The 23847-nt window shown below is 44.5% G+C and overlaps 1 protein-coding gene across 1 annotated transcript in view; it reads right to left on the bottom strand.

Annotated features, from left to right (window-relative positions):
- Positions 1–4082: 4082 nt before the first annotated feature.
- The window catches only part of fam49al (family with sequence similarity 49 member A, like), a 145559-nt gene continuing 125794 nt past the window's right edge, over positions 4083–23847 (bottom strand). Inside the window, 9 exon segments of the mRNA XM_052472886.1 lie at positions 4083–4380; positions 5159–5229; positions 5372–5433; positions 5436–5497; positions 12765–12844; positions 14920–15036; positions 18054–18131; positions 19779–19915; positions 23545–23650. Of these exon segments, the coding sequence (XP_052328846.1) occupies positions 4317–4380; positions 5159–5229; positions 5372–5433; positions 5436–5497; positions 12765–12844; positions 14920–15036; positions 18054–18131; positions 19779–19915; positions 23545–23650 (777 nt within the window). The 3' untranslated portion in view covers positions 4083–4316.

Genomic DNA, 23847 nt, shown 5'->3' with positions numbered 1-23847 from the left:
TAGGTACTGAATATATGGAATAGGTACTGAATATATGGAATAGGTACTGAATATATGGAATAGGTACTGAATATAGGGAATAGGTACTGAATATAGGAATAGGTACTGAATATAGGGAATAGGTACTGTATATAGGGAATAGGTACTGAATATAGGAATAGGCACTGAATATAGGGAATAGGTACTGAATATATGGAATATGTACTGTATATAGGGAATAGGTCATGTATATAGGGAATAGGTACTGAATATAGGAATAGGTAAACGAATATATGAATATGTACTGAATATAGGCAATAGGTACTAGATATAGGAATAGGTACTGTATATAGGAATAGGTCATGTATATAGGGAATAGGTACTGAATATAGGGAATAGGTACTGAATACAGGAATATGTACTGTATATAGAATAGGTACTAGATATAGGAATAGGTATTGAATATAGGAATAGGTACTGAATATAGGAATAGGTACTGAATATAGGAATAGGTACTGAACATAGGGAATAGGTACTGGATATAGGGAATAGGTACTGGGAATAGGTTACTGAATATAGGGAATAGGTACTGAATATAGGGAATAGGTAATGAATATAGGAATATGTACTGAATATAGGGAATAGGTACTGAATATAGGGAATAGGTACTGAATATAGGGAATATGTACTGAATATAGGGAATAGGGTGCCACTGTTATGGCTTCCCTGTTTATTTAAACTACACATATTGGATTGATCCCTACCAAATAACAGTGGAGATTGGTTTGCTTGAGTTACATTTTTTCCATGTGAGAGTTATTAGAGGGATCCTTAATCAGACACACCTCCTTACAGGTGTGTCCCAAAATGGCACACTATTCCCTACATAGTGCACTACTTCAGACCAATGTAGGGAATAGGGTGCCATTTTGGGACGCACTCTTTGTGTGCATTGGAGTGAAAATATCACAAAATATCAAAATACTTCCACTCATTTGATCCACATTTGGAACTCTGTTGTCCTTCTGTTGAATTTCAATCGCCAAATAAATTCCTCCTGTTAAGACCACAAAGACACCACACGTCACTGGTTGAATGTAATAAATTACACATTTTTATTGTTGCACAAATGTACAAAATAACAAGCAAATGGACAGCTCCCTTAGTGCCCTCTCCCTAGATGAAGCCCCTTTAGCCCCCCATCCTATATGAATCACCTTTAGTCCCCCCCTCCTAGATGAAGCCCCTTTAGTCCCCCCCTAGATGAAGCCCCTTTAGTCCCCCTCCTAGATGAAGCCCCTTTAGTCCCCCTCCTAGATGGAAGCCCTTTAGTCCCCCCTCCTAGATGAAGCCCCTTTAGTCCCCCCTCCTAGATGAAGCCCCTTTAGTCCCCCTCCTAGATGAAGCCCCTTTAGTCCCCTCCTAGATGAAGCCCCTTTAGTCCCCCCACTAGATGAAGCCCCTTTAGTCCCCCCCACTAGATGAAGCCCCTTAGTCCCCTCCCACTAGATGAAGCCCCTTTAGTCCCCCACTAGATGAAGCCCCTTTAGTCCCCCCACTAGATGAAGCCCCTTTAGTCCCCCACTAGATGAAGCCCCTTTAGTCCCCCCTAGATGAAGCCCCTTTAGTCCCACCCCCAGATGAAGCCCCTTTAGTCCCGCCCCTTTAGTCCCCCTAGATGAAGCCCCTTAGGCCCCCTATTTAAAGCCCCTTTAGCCCCCCTAGATGGAGCCCCCTTAGCCCCCCTCCTAGATGAAGTTTGAATTTTTGAAACATATGACTCACTATAGCAAAGTCCAATGGTCCAAGCCAAGCCGTTGTATTTCTGAGAGAGACAACACACCCCAATGTCAGCTTCACTGAACAATTAAAAAGGAATAAAACCACCTTTTATGTCAGAACTTTTACAACATGCCGTCCTATATATTTATACAGAATATGCTTGTGCCACATACCCTGTATAGAAAATACATTATGAGCTCAAATGAAGTTAGAATGAGGTTTATCGACATGGAAAGTACAACAATGCTTTGTAAAATCTCCTTTTGAAATTCTTTATTTTCAATACCCACCTATTCAGTGACTTAACTGTTTATTTGCCTCATACTAAAAGAAGAACTCTAGTGGATCATAAGCACGCTTGTTATTGTTGTTGTGTATTCTATCCTGGGACCCGAGCTGGCCTTGTAGGAGCCTGATGAGAAAATACTCAGCTCGCCACTTATTTACACTGCGAATCTCTGAGTGATCAATGATGACTCTGTGTGTGTGTGTGTGTGTGTGTGTGTGTGTGTGTGTGTGTGTGTGTGTGTGTGTGTGTGTGTGTGTGTGTGTGTGTGTGTGTGTTTCTGCATGTATCTATCCTCTTATGATGTTGCCTTAGTCTCTCCCCTGATAGGCTTGTCTGCCCTCTCTTTATGTTTTAAATCAAATTTTATTGGTCACATACATGGTTAGCAGATGTGAGTGTAGCAAAATGCTTATGGTCAATATCTCCTTAAATAACCCCTAGAGATAGATATCTAGTAGTCAGTCACTATCTCCTTAACCCCTAGAGATAGATATCTAGTAGTCAGTCACTATCTCCTTAAACCCCTAAAGATAGATATCTAGTAGTCAGTCACTATCTCCTTAACCCCCAGAGATAGATATCTAGTAGTCAGTCACTATCTCCTTAACCCCTAAAGATAGATATCTAGTAGTCAGTCACTATCTCCTTAACCCCTAGAGATAGATATCTAGTAGTCAGTCACTATCTCCTTAACCCCTTAAAGAGAGATATCAAGCAGTGTTACAAGGCGTGTTGTAGTCACTATCTCCTTAACCCCTTAAAGAGAGATATCAAGCAGTGTTACAAGGCTTGTTGTAGTCACTATCTCCTTAACCCCTTAAAGAGAGATATCAAGCAGTGTTACAAGGCGTGTTGTAGTCACTATCTCCTTAACTCAATCCTCACCTTCTGATGATGCAGTAGCTTTGACACTTGTTGTATGAAAAGTTGCATGAACTTTAATGTGGATCATCAAAAGGTTTTGGCACCATAAAGAGGTCCGAATCACAGACTCCATTTACGGTGTAACGTTACATACTAGTGCCAAGAACACCCACAGCTCCCATGGTTACAATGCAAGTGGATGGGAGGGGGCGGGGTTAGGATCAATAGGAGTGGTTGTATGATGAGGAAATCAACATGGAGTATCTGGGTGCATCTCAATACGCTAAAAAATAGATTTCCCTCCATGTCTCCTTTCTGACTTTCCTTCATATGCAATGATGTGAAAGAGCCGAGCAAAGTGAGAGCTCATTTCTGGTTTGTATCCATCACATTAACTTAACACCTGTGTTTTCAGTTCAGTACAGATGAAGGGAGAGGAAATGAGGAGAGGGTGAGGAGTGGAGGAAGCCCTTTAGACGATTGGGATGGACCTCAATGCAGAGACTGAGCCTAATCTACACAGGTGCCCAGTCCCAAACCAATACCTCATCCCGATCCCTAGGACCTTGTTTGGATTTGTACTGCATATAACTCCAAGTCCTTTTAGCTTGGAGGAGGCAGGACTTTGGAAAGGGACAAGCTATTGGTTTGGAATCAGGCCGTTTTGTCATTCCCAGTCTTATTCTTTAATGTTTGTAATGGAGCCTGGTTTAAATCTTTACAGTGGCTACTTCGAGACTAACAGACAGCGTTGTTTATATTCTACACCAGTGCAAAAATATTGTTCAGACTAACGTTGTTGTACGGAATATTAATATTTTGTGTTTATTTTCAGTTGTTTTTTTTTAGTTTTGTTTACTGACTGTAGATTTTCTAATATAGCTTTTTCCTTGTTGTTCTTCTTCTTTAGTCTTATTAATATAGCTTTTTCCTTGTTGTTCTTCTTCTTTAGTCTCATTAATATAGCTTTTTCCTTGTTGTTCTTCTTCTTTAGTCTTATTAATATAGCTTTTTCCTTGTTGTTCTTCTTCTTTAGTCTTATTAATATAGCTTTTTCCTTGTTGTTCTTCTTCTTTAGTCTCATTAATATAGCTTTTTCCTTGTTGTTCTTCTTTAGTCTTATTTCCATCTTGTAACACTTGTTTATTTATTTTTTCACTATTTTTTCTTTAATATATATCTCTATAGTTTCTCTTCCTTCATTTTCTTTTTTACAAAATGGGAGACAGAATGATGAGCAACACATAGACTTGTTCTTTTCTTATCAGACCAGATCATTTTGCTTTTCATTCTTGTAAACAAACAGGATTCAGCACCACAGTTTGTTCACCCCTCGTTCTTCTTCATCTCCCTCCGTGTTCGCTATCTCATCTTCCTTCCCTCTCTCTGCTCCCTCTCACTCTCATTGGAGAAGAGCCCTGATTTGTTTGGAGGTGCTGTGGTCGTTTAGATGTCGGGTCGTATACCTGGAGAGGAGGGAGAGGAGAGGATGGAGGAGGAGAAGGGGGAGACAGAGAGGAGAGAAAGACATGCCTCTCTCTCTCTCTCTGAGATGAGTATATGTACATACAAGCTACAAGCTCTACCTCTCTGTCTCTCTCTCTGCCTCTGTCTGCCTCTCTCTCTCTCTCCCTCTCTCTGCCTCTCTCTCTGCCTCCCTCCCTGCCTCCCTCTCTCTGCCTGCCTCTGCCTCTCTCTGCCTCTCTCTCTCTCTCTCTCTCTCTCTCTCTCTCTCTCTCTCTCTCTCTCTCTCTCTCTCTCTCTCTCTCCTCTCTCTCTCTGCTCTCTGCCTCTCCCTCTGCCTGCCTCTCCCTCTGCCTCTCCCTCTGCCCCCCCTATCCTCTCCCTCTCTGCCTCTCTGCCTCTCTGCCTCTCTGCCCTCTCTGCCTGCCTCCCTCTCTCTGCCTCTCCCTCTGCTTTTCCTCTCTCCTCTCTGCCTCTCCTCTCTCTGCCTGCCTCTTTCTGCCTCCCCTCTGCCTCTCTGCCTCTCCCTCTCTGCCTCTCCCTCTCCTCTCCCTCCCTCCCTCTCTCTGCCTCCTCCCTCTCCCCTCTCTCCCTCTCTGCCTCTCCTCTCTCTCCTCCCTCTCTCCCTCCCCTGCCTCCCCTCCCTCCCTCCCCCTCTCCCTCCCTCCCTCCCTCCCTCCTCCCTCCCCCTCCCTCCCCCCCTCCCCCTCCCTCCCTCCCTCCCCCCTCCCTCCCCTCCCTCCCCTCCCTCCCTCCCTCCCTCCCTCCCTCCCTCCTCACCTCAGTGCGTTCAATAGCCCCTCCACACTGTTGGAAGGCTGTTCTTTCAGCACCTTGATGCAGCCCTTCATCTGTAGAAACACAAACCAAAGACACACACCACTTTAGACTAAGGTCATCACCCTACTTGAGGACATCAAGGCATGTGTGGTCAGATAGAATCAGCATGTTAAGCAGTATAAGAGTAGAAACATGGATGTTTGTGTGTCTTACGTCTATTTTGGAGGTCTTGGCAAAGGCTCCTACAGGGTGGACATGGTCGTACAGAATGATCCTCCCACCATCACCCTCATACAGAACAACATGGTGTCTGTGTTGGTGAACCTACAACGGTACTCACTATGGAGAGAGGAGAGGGACGGAGGGGAAGGGATCGGAGAGAGGTAGGTGGGGGGAGAGGAAGGGGGAAAGGGGGTAGAAAGAGGGAGAGAGAGGCAGAGGGAGGGTGAGAGAGTAAGGGGGTAGAGAAAGGAGAGAGAAAGAGAGCGGGATTGTTATTGCTTTAATCAGCTTTAAGGCGCTGATGTTCTTTTGATAATGACTTTTATGATAATGAGTTATCATGCCAATAATGTGTCAACAGCAACCGTGCGAAAATCCTCTGCATTATCATTAACAGCAGACTCAGTGAAAACAATGTACTGAGCAAATGTCAAATTGGCTTTTTTTTTAAAACAAATTACAGACCACGCCACCACCCTGCTCACCCTAATTGACAAACAAACCAAACCAAAGACAGTCTTCTCAAAGCTTTGTTGATTTCAATTTCTTTTTTGACCCAATTTGGCGTGAGGGTCTGCTATACAATTGATGTAAACTGGTGTTGGGGGAATAACATACGACATAATAGAATCCATGTAAACAAACAACACGTGTGTTAAAATTGGCAAAAAACAGACACATTTCTTTCCACATGGCCGTGGCTAAAGCCGCCCTTCTTCAAACATATAGACAGTTGAGGTCGGAGGTTTACATAAACTTAGGTTAGAGTCATTAAAACTGTTTTTTTCAACCACTTTCTTGTTAACAAACTATAGTTTCGCAAGTCGGTTAGAACATCTACTTTGTGCATGATGACACAAGTCATTTTTCCAACAATTGTTTACTGACAGATTTTTTTAAAAACTTATAATTCACTGTATCACATTTTCAGTGGGTCAGAAGTTTACATACACTAAGTTGACTGTGCCTTTAACTACTTTGGGACCAGTATTTGTGATAGGGGGTGTATTTTCACGTCCGGATGAGAAGCGTGTTCAAAGTAAACAGCCTGCTACTCAGGCCCAGAAGCTAAGATAAGATATGCATATTATTAGTAGATTTGGATAGAAAACACTCTGAAGTTTCTAAAACTGTTTGAATCGTGTCTGTGAGTATAACAGAACGTATTTGGCAGGCGAAACCCCGAGGACAAACCGTTCAGAGTTTTGTTTTGTTTTGAGGTCACTCTCTTCAATGGCTTTCATTGGGAATCCAGATTTCTAAGGGACTTTCCTGCAGTTCCTACCGCTGCCACTGGATGTCAGCAGTCTTTAGAAATTGGTTGCTTTGAGAAATGAAGAAGTAAGACTGTTCAGAACGAGGTTCGAGTCTCTTTGTTAGAGGCTCGTGACCTGAAAGCACGCTCCACTTTGTTTTCCTCCGGTATTGAACACAGTATATCCCGTCTTCAATTTGATAAAAAAAAATACCTAAAGTTGTATTACAAAAGTAGTTTGAAATGTTTTGGCAAAGTTTACAGGTAATTTTTGAGATATTTTGTAGTCACGTTGGGACCTGTGTTTTTCTGGATTTGTGTCGCGCCTCCAGGGGTTGAAATATACTTTTCTCTCTTTGTTTACTATCCTCAGATAATAGCACGTTTGCTTTCGCAGTAAAGCATTTTTTTAATCTGACACGTTGGCTGGATTCACAACAAGTGTAGCTTTAATTTGGTATATTGAATGTGTGATTTCATCAAAGTTTAATTTTATAGTAATTTATTTGAATTTGGCGCTCTGCATTTTCACTGGATGTTGGCCAGGTGGGACGCTACCATCCCACATATCCCAGAGAGGTTTTAAACAGCTTGGAAAATTCCAGAAAATTATGTCATGGCATTATAAGCTTCTTATAGGCTAATTGACACAATTTGAGTCAATTGAGGTGTACCTGTGGAAGTATTTCAAGGCCTACCTTCAAACTCAGTGCCTCTTTGCTTTATATCATGGGAAAATCAAAAGAAATGAGCTAATACCTCAGAAAAACATTGTAGACCTCCACAGGTCTGGTTCATCCTTGGGAGCAATTTCCAAATGTCTAAAGGTACCACGTTCATCTGTACAAACAATAGTACTCAAGTTTAACCACCATGGGAACCACGCAGCCGCCATACCGCTCAGAAAGGAGATGCGTTCTGTCTCCTAGAGATGAACATATGTTGGTGCAAAAGTGCAAATCAATCCCAGAACAACAGCAAAGGACCTTGTGAAGATGCTGGAGGAAACAGGTACAAAGTATCTATATCCACAGTAAAACGAGTCCTACATCGACATAACCTGAAAGGCCGCTCAGCAAGGAAGAAGCCACTGCTCCAAAACCACCATAAAAAAGCCAGACTACGGTTTGCAACTGCACATGGGGACAAAGATCGTACTTTTTGGAGAAAAGTCCTCTGGTCTGATGAAATAAAAATAGAATTGTTTGGCCGTAATGACCATCGTTATGTTTGGAGGAAAAAGGGGGATGGCTTGCAAGCCGAAGAACACCATCCCAACCGTGAAGCACGGTGGTGGCAGCATCATGTTGTGGAGGTGCTTTGCTGCAGGAGGGACTGGTGCACTTCACAAAATAGATGGCATCATGAGGGTGGAAAATTATGTGGATATATTGAAGCAACATCTCAAGACATCAGTCAGGAAGTTATAGCTTGGTCGCAAATGGGTCTTCCAAATGGACATTGACCCAAGCATACTTCCAAATTTGTGGCAAAATGGCTTAAGGACAACAAAGTCAAGGCATTGGAGTGGCCATCACAAAGTCCTGACCTCAATCCTATAGAAAATTTGTGGGCAGAACTGAAAAAGCATGTGCGAGCAAGGAGGCCTACAAACCTGACTCAGTTACACCAGCACTGTCAGGAAGAATGGGCCAATATTCACTTAACTTATTGTGGGAAGCTTGTGGAAGGCTACCCGAAACGATTGACCCAAGTTAAGCAATATAAAGGCAATGCTACCAAATACTAATTGAGTGTATGTAAACTTCTGACCCACTGGGAATGTGATGAAAGAAATAAAAGCTGAAATAAATAAATAAATATTTTTTTCTACTATTATTCTGACATTTCACATTCTTAAAATAATGTGGTGATCCTATCTGACCTAAGACAGGAATTTTACTAGGATTCAAGGTCAGGAATTGTGATAAACTGGGTTTAAATGTATTTGGCAAAGGTGTATGTAAACTTCTGACTTGAACTGCATCTACGAATAAGGTGAGGGCACTAGAACAGTCTGCAGCACCTGGCCTCCCCTACTAGAATCTGAAGTTAAATGTCTATTGTTTGTTGATGATCAGGTGCTTCTGTCACCAAACAAGGAGGGCCTACAGCAGAACTTAGATCTTCTGCACAGATTCTGTCAGACCTGGGCCCTGACAGACCTGGGCCCTGACAGACATGGGCCCTGACAGTAAATCTCAGTAAGACCAATATAATGGTGTTCCAAAAAAGGTCCAGTTGCCAGGACCACAAATGCAAAATCCATCTAGACACATTTGCCCGGGAGCACACAAAATACTATACATCCTCGGCCTAAACCTCAGCGCCACAGGTAACTTCCACAAAGCTGTGAACGATCTGAGAGACAAGGCAAGAAGATCCTTCTATGCCATCAAAAAATTTGGCATACTAATTTGGTTCTAACAAAAATACTTGAATCAGTTATAGATTGCCCTTTATGGTTGTGAGGTCTGGGGTCCGCTCACCAACCAAGAATTCACAAAATGGCACAAACACCAAATGAAGACTGCATGCAGAATTCTGCACAAACACCAAATGAAGACTGCATGCAGAATTCTGCACAAACACCAAATGAAGACTGCATGCAGAATTCTGCACAAACACCAAATGAAGACTGCATGCAGAATTCTGCACAAACACCAAATGAAGACTGCATGCAGAATTCTGCACAAACACCAAATGAAGACTGCATGCAGAATTCTGCACAAACACCAAATGAAGACTGCATGCAGAATTCTGCACAAACACCAAATGAAGACTGCATGCAGAATTCTGCACAAACACCAAATGAAGACTGCATGCAGAATTCTGCACAAACACCAAATGAAGACTGCATGCAGAATTCTGCACAAACACCAAATGAAGACTGCATGCAGAATTCTGCACAAACACCAAATGAAGACTGCATGCAGAATTCTGCACAAACACCAAATGAAGACTGCATGCAGAATTCTGCACAAACACCAAAAAGACTGCATGCAAGCACAAACACCAAATGAAGGCATGCAGAATTCTGCACAAACACCAAATGAAGACTGCATGCAGAATTCTGCACAAACACCAAATGAAGACTGCATGCAGAATTCTGCACAAACACCAAATGAAGACTGCATGCAGAATTCTGCACAAACACCAAGATGCATGCAGAATTTCAAAACACCAAATGAAGACCAGAATTCTGCACAAACACCAACAGAGAGATGTAGGTGCATGCAGAATTCTGCACAAACACCAAATGAAGACTGCATGCAGAATTCTGCACAAACACCAAATGAAGACTGCATGCAGAATTCTGCACAAACACCAAATGAAGACTGCATGCAGAATTCTGCACAAACACCAAATGAAGAAAAGAGAATTACTTCTGCAAAAACACCAAATGAAGACTGCATGCAGAATTCTGCAAAACACCAAATGAAGACTGCATGCAGAATTCTGCACAAACACCAAATGAAGACTGCATGCAGAATTCTGCAAAAACACCAAATGAAGACTGCATGCAGAATTCTGCACAAACACCAAATGAAGACTGCATGCAGAATTCTGCACAAACACCAAATGAAGACTGCATGCAGAATTCTGCACAAACACCAAATGAAGACTGCATGCAGAATTCTGCACAAACACCAAATGAAGACTGCATGCAGAATTCTGCACAAACACCAAATGAAGACTGCATGCAGAATTCTGCACAAACACCAAATGAAGACTGCATGCAGAATTCTGCACAAACACCAAATGAAGACTGCATGCAGAATTCTGCACAAACACCAAATGAAGAATGCAGAATTCTGCACAAACACCAAATGAAGACTGCATGCAGAATTCTGCACAAACACCAAATGAAGACTGCATGCAGAATTCTGCACAAACACCAAATGAAGACTGCATGCAGAATTCTGCACAAACACCAAATGAAGACTGCATGCAGAAACAAACACCAAATGAAGACTGCATGCAGAATTCTGCACAAACACCAAATGAAGACTGCATGCAGAATTCTGCACAAACACCAAATGAAGACTGCATGCAGAATTCTGCACAAACACCAAATGAAGACTGCATGCAGAATTCTGCACAAACACCAAATGAAGACTGCATGCAGAATTCTGCACAAACACCAAATGAAGACTGCATGCAGAATTCTGCACAAACACCAAATTATGTGTGCAGAGCAGAACCAGGCAGAAACCCGCAAATGACCAAATTTCATAAAAGCTGTTAAATTTTACAACCACCTAAAAAGAAGCAATTACCAAACCGTCCATAACAAAGCCATCACCTACAGAGAGATGTAGGTGAGAGATGTAGGTTCACAAACACAAACAGACCCCACAGAGCCCTAGGACAGCAGCACAATTAGACCCAACCAAATCATGAGAAATCAAAAAGATAATTACTTGACACATTGGAAAGAATTTACAAAAAACAGAGACAACTAGAATGCTATTTGGCCCTAAACAGAGAGTACGAAAGTACATTTGAAAACAAACCCAGTTTTGATAAACTCCCATATCTACTGGGTGAAATTCCACAGTGTGCCATCACAGCAGCAAGATTTGTGACCTGTTGCCACGAGAAAAGGGCAACCAGTGAAGAACACACACCATTGTAAATTCAACCGATATTTACGTTTATTTATTTTCCTTTTTGTACTTTAACTATTTGCATATGTCACTTGATTTGGAAATGTTGACATGTGTTTCCCATGCCAATAAATCCCTTCAATTGAAATTGAATTGAGAGGGAGACGGGGGATATGGAGAGAGGAAGAGGGGAAGAGAGGGATAAAGATAAGAGGTAAAAGGAAGACTATTAAAATATGGGGAAAACGATTCAGCTTTCACTTGGCCCGAAGGTCATAAGATGACATGACGAGAGAAGGAAAGAGGATGGAAAGAGTGGAGCTAATCACACAGCAAGAGAGACAGTAAGAAATAGAGAGGTGGAGTAAAAGAAGGAGAGAATGCAGAGAGGGATTGAAAAAGAAAGGACTAGAGAAAGAGACTAGAGAAAGAGGACTAGAGAAAGAGAGGACTAGAGAAAGAGGACTAGAGAAAGAGAGGACTAGAGAAAGAGAGGACTAGAGAAAGAGACTAGAGAAAGAGACTAGAGAAAGGGACTAGAGAAAGAGACTAGAGAAAGAGACTAGAGAAAGAGACTAGAGAAAGAGACTAGAGAAAGAGACTAGAGAAAGAGACTAGAGAAAGAGAGGACTAGAGAAAGAGACTAGAAAAAGAGAGGACTAGAGAAAGAGAGGACTAGAGAAAGAGAGGACTAGAGAAAGAGACTAGAGAAAGAGACTAGAGAAAGAGAGGACTAGAGAAAGAGAGGACTAGAGAAAGAGAGGACTAGAGAAAGAGACTAGAGAAAGAGAGGACTAGAGAAAGAGACTAGAGAAAGAGACTAGAGAAAGAGAGGACTAGAGAAAGAGGACTAGAGAAAGAGAGGACTAGAGAAAGAGAGGACTAGAGAAAGAGAGGACTAGAGAAAGAGAGGACTAGAGAAAGGGACTAGAGAAAGAGACTAGAGAAAGAGACTAGAGAAAGAGACTAGAGAAAGAGACTAGAGAAAGAGACTAGAGAAAGAGACTATAGAAAGAGACTAGAGAAAGAGACCAGAGAAAGAAAGAGACTAGAGAAAGAAAGGACTAGAGAAAGAAAGAGACTAGAGAAAGAAAGGACTAGAGACAGAGAGGACTAGAGACAGAAAGGGACTAGAGAAAGAAAGGACTAGAGAAAGAGACTAGAGAAAGAAAGGACTAGAGAAAGAAAGGACTAGAGAAAGAAAGGACTAGAGAAAGAAAGGACTAGAGAAAGAGACTAGAGAAAGAGAGGACAAGAGAAAGGACTAGAGAAAGAGACGAGAGAAAGAAAGGACTAGAGAAAGAAAGGACTAGAGAAAGGACTAGAGAAAGAAAGGACTAGAGAAAGAGAGGACAAGAGAAAGAAAGGACTAGAGAAAGAAAGGACTAGAGAAAGAAAGGACTAGAGAAAGAAAGGACTAGAGAAAGAAAGGACTAGAGAAAGAAAGGACTAGAGAAAAAGAGGACTAGAGAAAGACAGGACTAGAGAAAGACAGGACTAGAAAAAGAGAGCTACTCACGGGGTCTCCAGCATGACGCGACACACACAGGCCATGGTGCTCAGACAGTCTGTGGTGTCTTCAATGGGTAAGGTCTTATTCTGTAACACAGACAGCAGGGGGAGACAGAGATTAAATACCCAGGAGACAGAGAGTAAATACCTACGCTGGCCCCTGGGGGAGACGGAGAGTAAATACCTACGCTGGCCCCTGGGGGAGACGGAGAGTAAATACCTACGCTGGCCCCTGGGGGGAGACGGAGCGTAAATACCTACGCTGGCCCCTGGGGAGACGGAGAGTAAATACCTACGCTGGCCCCTGGGGGAGACGGAGAGTAAATACCTACGCTGGCCCCTGGGGGAGACGGAGATTAAATACCTACGCTGGCCCCTGGGGGAGACGGAGCGTAAATACCTACGCTGGCCCCTGGGGGAGACGGAGATTAAATACCTACGCTGGCCTCTGGGGAGACAGAATAAATACCTACGCTGGCCTCTGGGGAGACAGAGTAAATACCTACGCTGGTCCCTGGAGGAGACAGAGAGTAAATACCTACGCTGGCCCCTGGGGGAGACGGAGTAAATACCTACGCTGGCCCCTGGGGGAGATGGAGAGTAAATACCAGGCTTGGGGTGTGATGAGGCTAGTATAGGGTGACTTGGGGTGTGGTGAGGCTAGTGTAGGGTGAAGCTATTCAGGTCACTTGGGGTTTGGTGAGGCTAGTGTAGGGTGACTTGGGGGTGGTGGTGAGGGTGCTAGGTAGTATAGGGTGACTTGGGGTGTGGTGAGGCTAGTATAGGGTGACTTGGGTTGTAGTGAGGCTAGTATAGGGTGACTTGGGGTGTGGTGAGGCTAGTATAGGGTGACTTGGGTTGTAGTGAGGCTAGTATAGGGTGACTTGGGTTGTAGTGAGGCTAGTATAGGGTGACTTGGGGTGTGGTGAGGCTAGTATAGGGGGACTTGGGGTGTGGTGATGCTAGTATAAGGTGAAGACTCATCTCTTCAGTAGGTCCTATGATTGAGTGTAGTCTGGCCCAGGAGTGTGAAGGTGAACAGAAAGGCTCTGGAGCAACGAACCGCCCTTGCTGTCCTTGCTGTCTCTGCCTGCCCTCTTTCCATTGGGATTCTCTGCCTCTAACCCTATTACAGGGGCTGAGTCACTGGCTTACTGGTGCTCTTCCATGCCGTCCCTAGGAGGGATGCGTCACTTGAGTGGGTTGAGTCACTGATGTGATCTTCCTGTCTGGGTTGACGCCCCTTGGGTTGTGCCGTGGCAGGGATCTTTGTGGGCTATACTCGGCCTTGTCTCAGGATGGTAAGTTGGTGGTTGAAGATATCCCTCTAGTGGTGTGGGGGCTGTGCTTTGGCAAAGTGGGTGGGGTTATATCCTGCCTGTTTGGCCCTGTCTGGGGGTATCATCGGATGGGGCCACAGTGTCTCCTGACCCCTCCTGTCTCAGCCTCCAGTATTTATGCTGCAGTAGTTTATGTCGGGAGCTAGGGCCAGTCTGTTATATCTGGAGCACTTATCCTGTCTTATCCGGTGTCCTGTGAATTTAAGTATGCTCTCTCTAATTCTCTCTTTCTTTCTCTTTCTCTCGGAGTACCTGAGCCCTAGGACCATGCCTCAGGACTATCTGGCCTGATGAGTCCTTGTTGTCCCCAGTCCACCTGGCCGTGCTGCTGCTCCAGTTTCAACTATTCTGCCTGCGGCTATGGAACCCTGACCTGTTCACTGTGATTACTATTATTTGACCATGCTGGTCATCTTTGAACATAATAATTATAATTATAATCTTATAATTATAATCATTATAATCTCCACCCAGCACAGCCATAAGAGGACTGGCCACCCCTCATAGCCTGGTTCCTCTCTAGGTTTCTTCCTAGGTTTTGGCCATTCTAGGGAGTTTTTCCTAGCCAGCGTGCTTCTACACCTGCATTGCTTGCTGTTTGGGGTGTTAGGCTGGGTTTCTGTACAGCGGATGTAAGAAGGGCTATATAAATACATTTGATTTGATTTGACTTGGGTTGGTAGCTTTCGTAAAGACTAGTATTGGCTCTTGTTTAAGGGGGCAGGAGTTGGCGCTAGTTGTCGTTAAGATCCAGAGGGAGGGGTGTGATGGGGAAGGAGGGGACTAGAACAAGGGGACAGGGGGACGTGACCCCTGACTGACCTCTGACACAAACTTGGTGGTGGCGTTACTCAGGGTCTTCAGCATGGGCGTGGCCTCGGCGTAGAACAGAGACATCCGATTGGCCATCTCATTGTTCACCTCGTTCTCTGCCTCCAACTGCAGCAGAGAGATGGTTTTGAACAAGGCAACATTTGCATATTTGGCACAGGATTCCACTTTAACTGTTGTGAATTATTAAGTCATCTAATGTGACATCATTCAATACTTTTCCTGTTTGCAATTCATTTAAGCAAACACTGTGGTGATGAGCAAACACTGTGGTGATGAGTAAACACTGTACATGTAGATGAGTAAACACTGGTGATGAGTAAACACTGTGTGATGAGTAAACACTGTGGTGATGAGTAAACACTGTGGTGATGAGTAAACACTGTGGTGATGAGTAAACACTGTGTTGATGAGTAAACACTGTGGTGATGAGTAAACACTGTGGTGATGAGTAAACACTGTGGTGATGAGTAAACACTGTGGTGATGAGTAAACACTGTGTTGATGAGTAAACACTGTGGTGATGAGTAAACACTGTGGTGATGAGTAAACACTGTGGTGATGAGTAAACACTGTGGTGATGAGTAAACACTGTACTATGTGGTGATGAGTAAACACTGTGTTGATGAGTAAACACTGTGGTGATGAGTAAACACTGTGGTGATGAGTAAACACTGTGGTGATGAGTAAACACTGTGGTGATGAGTAAACACTGTGTTGACGAGTAAACACTGTGGTGATGAGTAAACACTGTGGTGATGAGTAAACACTGTGGTGATGAGTAAACACTGTGGTGATGAGTAAACACTGTGGTGATGAGTAAACACTGTGGTGATGAGTAAACACTGTGGTGATGAGTGAACACTGTGGTGATGAGTAAACACTGTGGTGATGAGTAAACACTGTGGTGATGAGTAAACACTGTGGTGATGAGTAAACACTGTGGTGATGAGTAAACACTGTGGTGATGAGTAAACACTGTGTTGATGAGTAAACACTGTGTTGATGAGTAAACACTGTACTATGGGGTGATGAGTAAACACTGTGGTGATGAGTGAACACTGTGTTGATGAGTGAACACTGTGTTGATGAGTAAACACTGTGTTGATGAGTAAACACTGTGGTGATGAGTGAACACTGTGTTGATGAGTGAACACTGTGTTGATGAGTAAACACTGTGGTGATGAGTAAACACTGTACTATGTGGTGATGAGTAAACACTGTGGTGATGAGTAAACACTGTGTTGATGAGTAAACACTGTGGTGATGAGTAAACACTGTGGTGATGAGTAAACACTGTGGTGATGAGTAAACACTGTACTATGTGGTGATGAGTAAACACTGTGGTGATGAGTAAAAACTGTGGTGATGAGTAAACACTGTACTATGTGGTGATGAGTAAACACTGTGTTGATGAGTAAACACTGTGGTGATGAGTAAACACTGTGGTGATGAGTAAACACTGTGTTGATGAGTAAACACTGTGGTGATGAGTAAACACTGTGGTGATGAGTAAACACTGTGGTGATGAGTAAACACTGTGGTGATGAGTAAACACTGTGTTGACGAGTAAACACTGTGGTGATGAGTGAACACTGTGGTGATGAGTAAACACTGTGTTGATGAGTAAACACTGTGTTGATGAGTAAACACTGTGGTGATGAGTAAACACTGTGGTGATGAGTAAACACTGTGGTGATGAGTAAACACTGTGTTGATGAGTAAACACTGTGTTGACGAGTAAACACTGTGGTGATGAGTAAACACTGTGTGGTGATGAGTAAACACTGTGTTGATGAGTAAACACTGTGGTGATGAGTAAACACTGTGTTGACGAGTAAACACTGTGGTGATGAGTAAACACTGTGGTGATGAGTAAACACTGTGGTGATGAGTAAACACTGTGGTGATGAGTAAACACTGTGTTGACGAGTAAACACTGTGGTGATGAGTAAACACTGTGTTGATGAGTGAACACTGTGGTGATGAGTAAACACTGTACTATGTGGTGATGAGTAAACACTGTGTTGATGAGTAAACACTGTGGTGATGAGTAAACACTGTGTTGATGAGTAAACACTGTGGTGATGAGTAAACACTGTACTAAACACTGTGGTGATGAGTAAACACTGTGGTGATGAGTAAACACTGTGTTGATGAGTGAACACTGTGGTGATGAGTAAACACTGTGTTGACGAGTAAACACTGTGTTGATGAGTAAACACTGTGTTGATGAGTAAACACTGTGTTGATGAGTAAACACTGTGGTGATGAGTAAACACTGTGGTGATGAGTAAACACTGTACTATGTGGTGATGAGTAAACACTGTGGTGATGAGTAAACACTGTGGTGATGAGTAAACACTGTGGTGATGAGTGAACACTGTGGTGATGAGTGAACACTGTGGTGATGAGTAAACACTGTGGTGATGAGTAAACACTGTGGTGATGAGTAAACACTGTGTTGATGAGTAAACACTGTGTTGATGAGTAAACACTGTACTATGTGGTGATGAGTAAACACTGTGGTGATGAGTGAACACTGTGTTGATGAGTGAACACTGTGGTGATGAGTAAACACTGTGGTGATGAGTAAACACTGTGGTGATGAGTGAACACTGTGGTGATGAGTGAACACTGTGGTGATGAGTAAACACTGTGGTGATGAGTAAACACTGTGGTGATGAGTAAACACTGTGGTGATGAGTAAACACTGTGGTGATGAGTAAACACTGTGGTGATGAGTAAACACTGTACTATGTGGTGATGAGTAAACACTGTGTTGATGAGTAAACACTGTGTTGATGAGTAAACACTGTGGTGATGAGTAAACACTGTGTTGATGAGTAAACACTGTACTATGTGGTGATGAGTAAACACTGTGTTGATGAGTAAACACTGTGGTGATGAGTAAACACTGTGTTGATGAGTGAACACTGTGTTGATGAGTAAACACTGTGGTGATGAGTAAACACTGTGTTGATGAGTAGCTTTTATCTTTTTCACATGTGACTATGGTAACAGTTTGTAATGAACACTGTTACCCTAGCAACTGCCTGACAGATTAGCCAAGTTATCCTGGATAAAGGCACCATTGTAGCACAGGCCAACATGTCCTTCCTTACCTGCTGGTTGTTCAGCCTGTTTCTACTGATTGTCCTCCTGTAGTAGCTGAAGTCATTCTGAATGGCTGGGTTTGTCATCTATATGGGGAGGGGGAAAGGAGAGAGGGAGGGAGTGAGAGGGAGGGGAAGAGAGAAAGACTGGATGAGAGGAGGGAGGAGAGAGAGGGTTAGGGAGGGGGAGAGGGAGGTGAGGGGAAAGAGGAGGGGGGGGGGAGCGAGACAAAGATGGACAGTGGCTAGAATAAGTACAGTTAAAAAACAGTACTTTATACTCTTAAGATGACCTAGTGTCCCACTGAAGGACAACAGGAAGGAGAGAAAGACTGGTCATTCACAACAGGAAGTAGAGAAAGACTGGTCATTCACAACAGGAAGGAGAGAAAGACTGGTCATTCACAACAGGAAGGAGAGAAAGACTGGTCATTCACAACAGGAAGGAGAGAAAGACTGGTCATTCACAACAGGAGGAGAAAGACTGGTCATTCACAACAGGAAGGAGAGAAAGACTGGTCATTCACAACAGGAAGGAGAGAAAGACTGGTCATTCACAACAGGAAGGAGAGAAAGACTAGTCATTCACAACAGGAGGAGAAAGACTGGTCATTCACAACAGGAAGGAGAGAAAGACTGGTCATTCACAACAGGAAGGAGAGAAAGACTGGTCATTCACAACAGGAAGGAGAGAAAGACTGGTCATTCACAACAGGAAGGAGAAATACTGGTCATTCACAACACAGCAGGAAGGAGAGAAAGACTGGTCATTCACAACAGGAAGGAGAGAAAGACTGGTCATTCACAACAGGAAGTAGAGAAAGACTGGTCATTCACAACAGGAAGGAGAGAAAGACTGGTCATTCACAACAGGAAGGAGAGAAAGACTGGTCATTCACAACAGGAAGAGAGAAAGACTGGTCATTCACAACAGGAAGGAGAGAAAGACTGGTCATTCACAACAGGAAGTAGAGAAAGACTGGTCATTCACAACAGGAAGGAGAAATACTGGTCATTCACAACAGGAAGGAGAGAAAGACTGGTCATTCACAACAGGAAGGAGAAATACTGGTCATTCACAACAGGAAGGAGAGAAAGACTGGTCATTCACAACAGGAAGGAGAGAAAGACTGGTCATTCACAACAGGAAGGAGAGAAAGACTGGTCATTCACAACAGGAAGTAGAGAAAGACTGGTCATTCACAACAGGAGGAGAAATACTGGTCATTCACAACTGAATGGAGAGAAAGACTGGTCATTCACAACAGGAAGTAGAGAAAGACTGGTCATTCACAACAGGAAGTAGAGAAAGACTGGTCATTCACAAGTAGAGAAAGACTGGTCATTCACAACAGGAAGTAGAGAAAGACTGGTCATTCACAACAGGAAGTAGAAGTATGTATAGGAAAGGGATAAGTGTTATGAAGGTAAGGACCACTTTACTCCCTCCCTCCCTCCCTCCCTCCCTCCCTCCCTCCCTCCTCCCTCCCTCCCTCCCTCCCTCCCTCCCTCCCTCCCTCCCTCCCTCCCTCCCTCCCTCCCCCTCCCCCTCCCTCCCTCCCTCCCTCCCTCCCTCCCTCCCTCCCTCCCTCCCCTCCCTCCCTCCCTCCCTCTCCCTCCCTCTCCCCGTCCCCTCCCCCAAATCCCTCCCTCCCTCCTCTCTCCTCCTCCCTCCCTCCCCTCCCTCCCTCTTTCTCTCCTCCTCCCAATTCCCTCGCTCCTCCTCCTCCTCACCTTTAGTTCGTCGAAGCTGAGGGTGAAGTGGAGTATCTCAGCGAACTGTTTGGCCAGAGCCTGTTCTCTCTCTAGGTGCTGCATGGGAGCGTAGGGAGGGCTCGTCAGCGCCTCCAACAGGCTACGCAGGGCATTTTCTACAAAGACACATGTACATAACGTTAGTATCATTACCATTCGTATTCAGTCAGCTGATCATGTAAGTTTTCATAAGAGCTAATGGCTCCTCAGAACGGTCTTATAGCCACATTACACACATGCAATTCATAAATAGTATTGTCTGCATTCCTGTGTTCTTGTCCTAATCATATCCCTTACTATGGTGTCCATTCGCATGCTATTGAACCCAGACCACGGTATAGATGCATGTAGCTCTGTCAAAGTAATGGCCCAGCCTGTCCCGTGGGGACCAATCCCTTCCCTCTGCATCATTAACTATTCAACAGCTCTTCTATAAATACAGTACTGATGTGTTTTATCTGAGACGGCCTGGATAGAAACTCCACTCTCCCTCCTCCTGCTGCTAGCTCAGAGCTACTGGAGCATAGATATATAATTAATAGAAACTCCACTCTCACTCCTCCTGCTGCTAGCTCAGAGCTACTGGAGCATAGATATATAATTAATAGAAACTCCACTCTATCTCCTCCTGCTGCTAGCTCAGAGCTACTGGAGCATAGATATATAATTAATAGAAACTCCACTCTATCTCCTCCTGCTGCTAGCTCAGAGCTACTGGAGCATAGATATATAATTAATAGAAACTCCACTCTCACTCCTCCTGCTGCTAGCTCAGAGCTACTGGAGCATAGATATATAATTAATAGAAACTCCACTCTCACTCCTCCTGCTGCTACCCCATAGCCACTGGAGCATAGATATATAATAGATTTAAAAAAGTCTAATCTCCCTCCTCCTGCTGCTAGCCCACTGGAGAGCTACATAGATATCCAGTATACTAGATAGATGTATAATAAGTAGATATAGAGTGAGTAGAGAGAATGTTCCTGGTAATGTCCTGTGGGTTAGGGGTGTACTGCTTGCGTCACCTCTCAGACTGTTGTGACTTTTCTCAGTTTTCTAAACAGGTAGCAAATGGTACATCCTTCCTCATCACAGAGCCACTGTATGGGAATTCTACCTATTGTATTTCTATCATCAGTAGAGTACTGCCGTCTTCGCGTGTGCTTCAGTAAACTGCAGGAGAGGAAGATGGGGATGTGGAGGGGACTGGTGAAGGTCTGTTACAGGAGAGGAAGATGAGGATGTGGAGGGGACTGGTGAAGGTCTGCGTTTCAGGAGAGGAAGATGGGGATGTGGAGGGGACTGGTGAAGGTCTGTTACAGGAGAGGAAGATGAGGATGTGGAGGGGACTGGTGAAGGTCTGCGTTTCAGGAGAGGAAGATGAGGATGTGGAGGGGACTGGTGAAGGTCTGCGTTTCAGGAGAGGAAGATGAGGATGTGGAGGGGACTGGTGAAGGTCTGCGTTTCAGGAGAGGAAGATGAGGATGTGGAGGGGACTGGTGAAGGTCTGCGTTTCAGGAGAGGAAGATGGGGATGTGGAGGGGACTGGTGAAGGTGGAAGGGACTGGTGAAGGTCTGCGTTTCAGGAGAGGAAGATGAGGATGTGGAGGGGACTGGTGAAGGTGGAAGGGACTGGTGAAGGTCTGCGTTTCAGGAGAGGAAGATGAGGATGTGGAGGGGACTGGTGAAGGTCTGCGTTTCAGGAGAGGAAGATGGGGATGTGGAGGGGACTGGTGAAGGTCTGTGGTACAGGAGAGGAAGATGAGGATGTGGAGGGGACTAGTGAAGGTGGAAGGGACTGGTGAAGGTCTGCGTTACAGGAGAGGAAGATGAGGATGTGGAGGGGACTGGTGAAGGTCTGCGTTTCAGGAGAGGAAGATGAGGATGTGGAGGGGACTGGTGAAGGTCTGCATTACAGGAGAGGAAGATGAGGATGTGGAGGGGACTGGTGAAGGTCTGCGTTTGTTCTTGTAGTCAAACATCGTGAGAGTCTAATTCGCTACTTCCTGATCCAGCTCCCCTTCATAAGTGTGTCGGGTCTGTGGAGGGGACTGGTGAAGGTCTGTGTGAGGAGTGTGTAGGGTCTGTGAAGATGAGGAAGTGTGTCGGGTCTGTGTGAGGGGAGTGTGTAGGGTCTGTGTTTAGTGTGAGAAGTGTGTCGGGTCTGTGTGAGGACTGGTGAGGGTCTGTGTTTAGTGTGAGAAGGAAGATGGGGATGTGGAGTGGGGACTGGTGAAGGTCTGTGTGAGGAAGTGTGTAGGGTCTGTGTTTAGTGTGAGAAGTGTGTAAGGTCTGTGTTTAGGAGAAAAGTGTGTAGGGTCTGTGTTTAGTGTGATAAGTGTGTCGGGTCTGTGTTTAGTGTGAGGAGTGTGAGAGTCTGTGGAGGAGTGTGTAGGGTCTGTGTTTAGTGTGAGGAAGTGTGTAGGGTCTGTGTTTAGTGTGAAAAGTGTGTAGGGTCTGTGTTTAGTGTGATAAGTGTGTAGGGTCTGTGTTTAGTGTGAGGAGTGTGTAGAGTCTGTCATGAGGAGTGTGTAGGGTCTGTGTTTAGTGTGAGGAGTGTGTAGGGTCTGTGTTTAGTGTGATAAGTGTGTAGGGTCTGTGGTTAGTGTGAGGAGTGTGTAGAGTCTGTGAGGAGTGTGTAGGGTCTGTGTTTAGTGTGAGAAGTGTGTAGGGTCTGTGTTTAGTGTGATAAGTGTGTAGGGTCTGTGGTTAGTGTGAGGGTCTGTAGAGTCTGTGTGAGGAGTGTGTAGGGTCTGTGTTTAGTGTGAGAAGTGTGTAGGGTCTGTGTTTAGTGTGATAAGTGTGTCGGGTCTGTGTTTAGTGTGAGGAGTGTGTAGAGTCTGTGTGAGGAGTGTGTAGGGTCTGTGTTTAGTGTGAGAAGTGTGTAGGGTCTGTGTTTAGTGTGAAAAGTGTGTAGGGTCTGTGTTTAGTGTGATAAGTGTGTAGGGTCTGTGTTTAGTGTGAGGAGTGTGTAGAGTCTGTGTGAGGAGTGTGTAGGGTATGTGTTTAGTGTGAGAAGTGTGTAGGGTCTGTGTTTAGTGTGATAAGTGTGTAGGGTCTGTGTTTAGTGTGAGGAGTGTGTAGAGTCTGTGTGAGGAGTGTGTAGGGTCTGTGTTTAGTGTGAGAAGTGTGTAGGGTCTGTGTTTAGTGTGAGAAGTGTGTAGGGTCTGTGTTTAGTGTGATAAGTGTGTAGGGTCTGTGTGTTGATAGTGTGAGTGAGTGTGTAGGGTCTGTGTTTAGTGTGATACGTGTGTAGGGTCTGTGTTTAGTGTGAGGAGTGTGTAGGGTCTGTGGTTAGTGTGAGAAGTGTGTAGGGTCTGTGGTTAGTGTGAGAAGTGTGTAGGGTCTGTGGTTAGTGTGAGGAGTGTGTAGGGTCTGTGGTTAGTGTGAGAAGTGTGTAGGGTCTGTGGTTAGTGTGAGAAGTGTGTAGGGTCTGTGGTTAGTGTGAGAAGTGTGTAGGGTCTGTGGTTAGTGTGAGGAGTGTGTAGGGTCTGTGGTTAGTGTGAGAAGTGTGTAGGTCTGTGGTTAGTGTGAGGAGTGTGTAGGGTCTGTGGTTAGTGTGAGAAGTAACCATCTCTCTCTGTCTCTCTGTCTCTGCTCGATGACTGCGTTCTGTTGTTGCCTTAGCAACTGCTGCCTGCCTGCTAGGTCAGGCTACTGCAGAGGAGGAAAGAGCTGTGTGTGTGTGCATGTATGTATGTGTGTGTGTGTTTGCGTGCATGCTTGTGTGTGTGTCACCCACCCAGTCGGAGGGAGAACTCGTAGAAGCGTTTGAGCTTGGCCACCAGGGGGCAGACTGCGTTCCAGGCCTTCTCCTGTAACTGCAGATCACCTGGATTCTGGATGGCCTGGAGAAGGAGAGGAAGATGACGACAGAGGAAGAGGAAGAGAAGAAGAAGAAGATGAGGAAGATAACAACAGAGGAAGAGGGAGAGAAGAAGAAGAAGGTGAGGAAGATAACAGAGGAAGAGGGAGAGAATAAGAAGGTGAGGAAGATGACGACAGAGGAAGAGGGAGAGAAGAAGAAGAAGGTGAGGAAGATAAC

The sequence above is a fragment of the Oncorhynchus keta genome, chromosome 20, assembly GCF_023373465.1.
Source record: "Oncorhynchus keta strain PuntledgeMale-10-30-2019 chromosome 20, Oket_V2, whole genome shotgun sequence".
In the NCBI taxonomy this organism is placed as follows: Eukaryota; Metazoa; Chordata; class Actinopteri; order Salmoniformes; family Salmonidae; genus Oncorhynchus; species Oncorhynchus keta.
This window is presented reverse-complemented; position numbering and strand designations above follow the sequence as displayed.